Source organism: Plectrocnemia conspersa, unplaced genomic scaffold, assembly GCF_051122295.1.
Source record: "Plectrocnemia conspersa isolate PC_06_02 unplaced genomic scaffold, ASM5112229v1 ptg000001l, whole genome shotgun sequence".
NCBI lineage: Eukaryota > Metazoa > Arthropoda > Insecta > Trichoptera > Polycentropodidae > Plectrocnemia > Plectrocnemia conspersa.
The window spans coordinates 22,009,220-22,015,507 of record NW_028277165.1 but is presented as its reverse complement, the minus strand read 5'-3'; the positions used below and the strand labels follow the sequence as shown (position 1 = coordinate 22,015,507).

The window sequence follows — 6,288 nt, the reverse complement described above, 5'->3', positions numbered from 1 at the left end:
TTCCTAGCACTTTTAGACGATTGATCTACTAAATTAAATCTGACGATGTAAGTGGAAGCGGCTGCGTTTTTCAGACTTCGACGGTATCGATTTGACGGAGCTACAAAGATTTTAAAATGACATTGATTACAAAGAAACATTGCAGTGATTTGGTTTGTTTTGATTCCTATACGATTTAAATATTCTATAAAGTGATTTTAAATACCCATATACGTTTTTGTAGATTTGGACAAATAATAATGTAATAACACAAACTACAAACCATAGTTTCCAAAAAAAAAAAAAAAATTATTATTTTTAACAAATATTATCAAATGGGCGGTGGTAATTATGTAATTTTTTATTTGTGTTTAAAAAAGAAGTAAACATTTTTTAATCATGCCTGATTTAAAAGTATACAATAAGCATTCAAATAACCAGCATTACTAAACCATTAAAAGAGATTATGTGCATACATATAATGATTGCTGAACTATTTTATTGTCGTTCACACTAGTCGAGTACAGTTGCGCTGGCAACCCCGTCCAAGGTTCTCTCCTAACCTCTCGCGTTTGACGTAACAGTTTTGACAGCCGAGATGACTTCGCGAGCCGGTCGAGCGCTGACCGCGGTCAAGTCCGCGATTGGCGTCGTCCGTCAGCGGATCCCGAAGGACTCGCTGTCGAAGGCCGTCACCCGCTACGAAGCCTTCACGGGGGTCCACGAAGTGCGCCTCCTGCAGAAGAACGTCATCGCCGCTCAGGTGGCTGCCGAACACCTTCACCAATTACCTTTCGCTCGGTATCTCTCACTCACTCTAACGACGACGCGTCTAACAATAGAGCGATGACCCTTTAACGTCCCACGCCGCTTATGCATCGTCGACGTTCAAATTCTAGGAAAAGTTCATCAAGGCTCAAGAGATGAGAAGGAAAGCGGGCGACAATCTGATAAACAGTCAGTCCAGGTTGAAAACCATACACGATGAGATGCAAACCATATCTAAAGGAGACCCCAACTACTTAAAGTTAATTACCGAAGAACATAAGGTATCCCCATTTCGGACTGTATTCATAATTTAAATGCGATTATTAATTTATACCCAATTTTTAGATTATAATCGAAGAAGAATCGTTAAGAACGGAATTTCAAAATATAGAAAAGGTGGAACGCGAATTTTTCACTGAGATGACGGCCGCCGTAAAGTTAAGTCAGGAAACTGAAAGAGTTTACGCGGAAAAAAATAAATATTTGTATCTGTTGGCGTCCATAGCAGGTTAGTGAATATATTGAATGAACATTTTTAAGAGTTAATAAATAATGGCCATATATCGACAGTTTGCCGCAATAATTTAACACTTAAAAGGGTGTGGTAGTAACTACCCCTTATGTTCGCTGATGGTAATCAAGAGAATGGGTAATATCAACCATTTTTGACCTCTGATGGGTAGTGTAGTATTTTCTCTTCAGATTGTACAATACACACTTTTTATCATCAATACTGATCCTTCTCAATTTATTACTGTTTAACAACAAAACAGTATTTTTTTTCTATATATAATTTTGTTTATTAGATAATATGTAATACATAATATGTACAACCTAGATTAATCTTCAAAATATTAATTTGTGAGATTAGGAAAAATCTTATCTGAATATCGATTGGAATTATAATTCTATAGTAGTCACTAATTCCGATCTCCCAGACTAAAATTCTAGGGTACGTAAAAAAAAGGTACATGTAAAAGTCACTAACTTATACCACTTGTCTGTCTGGTTTCTTTATGTAATTTGAAATATTTTTTACAATGTATATATAAAATTTATACTAACAAAGAGTGCAGTCATTTTGTTATTAATAATTTTGCAGCAACTCCACAATATATTTTGGTTAATGTTTAAATAAATTATTTATCAATAGGCACTGCTCTCGGATTCTTGGGCAGCACAATTAACAACAAAATAAAAATGAATCAATTCAAAGACATGATGACGGAAGAGAGATCAGGTTCAAAATTATGGAATCTCAACTTTAGCGAAGGAAGCACACAGGAAAAACTGAAATCGTTAGAATCGAGAGTGATAGCAATCTCAACTAACCAGCAGACGATTTTCGGTATAATATTGATATTTGTTAACATATTTTTTAATACGCTCGGGGTTAATTTATATAATTTTCTTTCAGATTATATCATCAAAATTGAGAAAATGGTCGAGTCAGAGTTCCAGAAGACTAATCACATGATTCACACTCATGAAAATAAAGAACGGTTTTCTGTGGGAAACGTAGCTCCTCTAATAGACGATGAAAAGTTACAATCTATTTGTTTTTATTCAATATTAGGCCTTGTCACAATATTCATAGTTGGAAAGTGTATGTGAAAATATACAAAATCAACATGTAGTTAGTTCCTTTTTAAGTTAAAGTTGTTTTTCCTTTACCCTATATATCAATGGTTTTAAATGTAAATGAGATAATCCTGCATTTCTGTTGCATCTCCCGAATGTCAAGAAGACAAATGATTTTTGTTTTTTATATATAAAGTTGACAATTATTAAGTTAATTTACTCAAGGCCATCGATATGACGCTTTAATTATGTTTTTAAGACGTTTGTATCAAAATTGTTGTTTTAGATATAATCAAATTGTTATTTATATACAATTTTTCTGTTTGAAGAAAAATTGTTAGTAAGTATGTTTTTAAATATATTTACACTTTAAAAACAGTATTTTCTTAATTACTAATAATAAAAATAAAACCAAACGTTGCAAGTTAGTATTTAATACGCTCGAATGCAATGAACCGTCGAGACAGTAAATAGCAAATCCTCGTTTATAATATAGATACAAAAATGTTTGGTTCAAATGTTAATATTCGATCGCAGCGAATCGAATCATCGGTAAGCCGAAAAGGGGGATATACAGCAGTTACGAGATTTAAACTAGTTCAACTGTCCCATTTTTTGTATTCCATGCCGTCAGGTGGTTGTATCTTGACCTTTTCCTTTCCGACTTCCTTCCAATTCGTACTGAGAACCGTACCACCTGATTCCATCTGAAGATAAACATATTAAATTTATAACATTGAAAAAGTAATTTAAAATATGCATTGGAAAATACGTACAAAGCTCTTGTTCATCGCCATGCGAACCTCATCAGAACCTTGGCCATAAATTTGTTCGAACAATTTTGTCAACGCTTCGTCGCCTTCCGGTTTTTCAGCAGCCTCCTATAAAGTATACATATTCTGAAGTTAAAATCCGTAAGTAGGTATTATACAATTAATTATAAACTAACAATATTTTTATAAAGTTGTAGTAAAAAATATTAAAACTACTTTAAAGGTCTAATGAATGTTCATAACATAACATTTTCTCTACAAAATGTTTATATATCTTCATTTTCATGGTTTAAATTCCTATACATTTTTCAATATAAAAAATAATGAATTTGTACCTGTTTCTTCAAATCTGATTCGATTTTATTCCAATCTTTTTGAAACGGGTAAGCTTTCGGTATAGTTGGACCTGACGCGTCAACGATTTCTGAAATGTTTAAAAATAAATACAGGGAAGACACAAAAGTGGACATTGTTTATGAATACCTTGAGGAATTGGTTTAACATCATCTACTAACGGTTGATCTGCCTTTCTCTCTAAAGTATCCCATCTCAAACCTTGAATTTTTTTCAATTTTATTTCTATTTTCGTCGACATGACCGCATGAGTGCACTGATTTGGGTTTACTTCATGCGATAGATCAACTTCGAGGCTATATTCGGACTCCGAGTTAGGTATTGGACATGACACTGAAAGCTAAATATTACTATTACATATAAAAATTCCACAAGTCTACAAATATATTAATCATAATAAATTACTAAATGGGATCCATAATCAATTTTTAACTTTTCTTTTGTAACATTTTTTAATAGGATCGTAACGATTACGTGAGTCTCCGTTTGGTACCATTCGTGTCTTATTTTGTTAATTGGTGGGCCCTGAAAAATATAATATATATTTCTATTTAATTTTAGAGTTACATATAAGGAAATGTTTGACAGGTAAAAAAGCTTCTCAAGTTTCATGCAGTCAGTATGGTATAAAACGTGTTTCACATTGGGAAGAAAGTCACAACTGCGCAGTAAAGATAAGGTTTCAGTCCATTAATCACTTTTTACATCAATGTTTACAGTATATGACTTGCTATTATGGTTTGACATTTAAGATCAACATCACCGATAAATATGTTTTAATATTGATTGGAATGTATTTAGTTCAATTTCTCGTATAATAAAAATGAATTAAAGGTAAAAATGAAAGAAAAACAATAACATAACCTGCGAAGAGGAAGACCCTTCAACAGCAGACATCATCAATCGAGACACCGCGACTACGTTGGTATTGCCAGTTAAAAAATATATAGGAAATAAAAAAACGTCTCAATCGTAGTACGATTGATAGTGATGGGCAAAATTTGGAATTATTATTTTTAAAACCCAAAATTTATTTGAAATTTTTTTGAAACTGGAACCAATGGTGCGAAATCGGGTCGTATGGTAAGCCTAGTAATAATAGTGTGGGGCCTGTTTATATTTATGTATAGATTTTTATTATGGCCAAAACTTGGCGGCACGTAACGGTTTTTCACTCGAGTGGCAGCCCTGGGGGGACTCTATAATATAGATGATTGCGGAAAGGCTCGCAACCGGCCGTTGCGAGTCCCCCCAGGGCTGCCACTCGAGTGAAAAACCGTTACGTGCCGCCAAGTTTTGGCCATAATAAAAACCTATACATAAATATAATATAGATTCTATGATATAGATGATATAGATATAGAAACTATGATATAGATTCTATATCATAGTTTCTTAACCTTTTTACATCCACGGACCATCAAAAAAATCAAAAAATGTTTTGCGGACCATCAACATTAAAATAAAATAATAAATATTTATATAATTGATTTTTTTATTCAAAACAATTAATTTTGCAACACAGTTTGCTGATATAACCATATTTAAGTATATTAAACCAGTCAGTAACATGAAATATAATATAAAAATCTGTGAAATACAGCATAAAATTCGATCATAAAAATCTTCGCGGACCACCAGTGGTCCGCGGACCACCGGTTAAGAAACTATGATCTATATAACCATGTAAGCAATTTCATATCGCAATTAAACATTACTGCAGCGGCTCAATCTGTGTCTAATTGCCACCCGTCACCATCCCGTCACCAAAATATTTTTTTTTATTATGACATTCATTATAGAAGAAAGGGTAAATATTGTTATTATTCATATCCTGAAATTTTAATGAGTCGCATTGATAATTAATGCATATAAATATGGGACAGCAAGCATATATATTTTAGAAAGATGTTGAATATTTATAAATTATATTATAAACATAAATATATATCAACTGAAATACCAAAAAAAATATAATAGTGGCAGCTATTATAAATTTGTTATTGTACTTGTAAAATATAATTTTTTTTTAAAATATAATAAAAGACAATTCTCCTCAAAGAAGGACGTCTGGTCACCTTACCAATCAAAATTCAAAATACAAATACATATTGTAAATTTAATGTAACAACAGTGCAATTATCAACAAGCTAAATAAAAACAAAATAATTTTGTATCAATTTACAATAATATTCTTTATATCCGAGACCGTAGTTGTTGTCAAAAACGTATTCTGTCCAACGTTGTGACCACCCAACTTAATTGAAAGCTTAACATAATGATTTTGACAGTATTGACACTATGTGAAACAGTTGTTGTTATGTAAGTGTTGCAATATTTGTACATATCAAAAAATGTGTCAATCTGTATTTTATATTTTTTTTATTCTCCAAATTTCTGTTTTCGCATCGCCGTGTATTCATATTCCAAAACCTTGTTTTTCCAAAAAATAAACTGGGGTTTTTTCAGCCAGCACATCCTTAGCTAGATTACAATTGAGTCAAATGCTTATAAATATTTTTAACAAAAGTGGCAATGTAATCTACCAGCAATGCTTATAAAGGGCATGGATTTAACTAAAATAACCCTTTTCATATGTATTTTTTTTAATTTTCTGTAGTGACAGGCCAACAATATGTCAAACCAACACGATAGACCAGTGATATAGTCGGCGACTAATACCTGAAAAACCTAGGTTCTACCTACGATCCCAGAGTTTTTTATTTCTGTCGTATCCGATCTCCCAGTAGTACATATTTTACCATATATTGTTAGAATTAGTGAATATTATATAATTATAATATGGATCTAATATTTTTTTAATCTCATATTT

The 6,288-nt window shown here is 32.1% G+C and overlaps 2 protein-coding genes across 3 annotated transcripts; one reads left to right on the top strand and one right to left on the bottom strand.

Moving 5' to 3' along the window:
• The first annotated feature begins 502 nt into the window (after positions 1-502).
• LOC148239221 (mitochondrial potassium channel-like) lies at positions 503-2,704 on the top strand. Of its 2 annotated transcripts, none has more exons than XM_088196015.1 (5): positions 503-742; positions 879-1,028; positions 1,093-1,255; positions 1,901-2,095; positions 2,165-2,704. In XM_088196015.1, the coding sequence occupies exons 1-5, from the start codon at positions 578-580 to the stop codon at positions 2,359-2,361; spliced, it is 870 nt and encodes a 289-aa protein (XP_088052141.1). In that variant the 5' UTR covers positions 503-577; the 3' UTR covers positions 2,362-2,704. The 2 variants fall into 2 exon arrangements, with proteins under 2 accessions (XP_088052141.1, XP_088052149.1); XM_088196023.1 differs by having other exon boundaries at positions 503-780.
• Positions 2,705-2,746: 42 nt separating this feature from the next.
• Positions 2,747-4,379, bottom strand: Sgt1 (suppressor of G2 allele of skp1). Its single transcript, XM_088196036.1, has 6 exons — positions 4,320-4,379; positions 3,861-3,980; positions 3,585-3,795; positions 3,437-3,525; positions 3,105-3,209; positions 2,747-3,035 (listed from the first exon to the last, which is right to left on the bottom strand). The coding sequence occupies exons 1-6, from the start codon at positions 4,353-4,355 to the stop codon at positions 2,928-2,930; spliced, it is 669 nt and encodes a 222-aa protein (XP_088052162.1). The 5' UTR covers positions 4,356-4,379; the 3' UTR covers positions 2,747-2,927.
• Between the last annotated feature and the right edge of the window lie 1,909 nt (positions 4,380-6,288).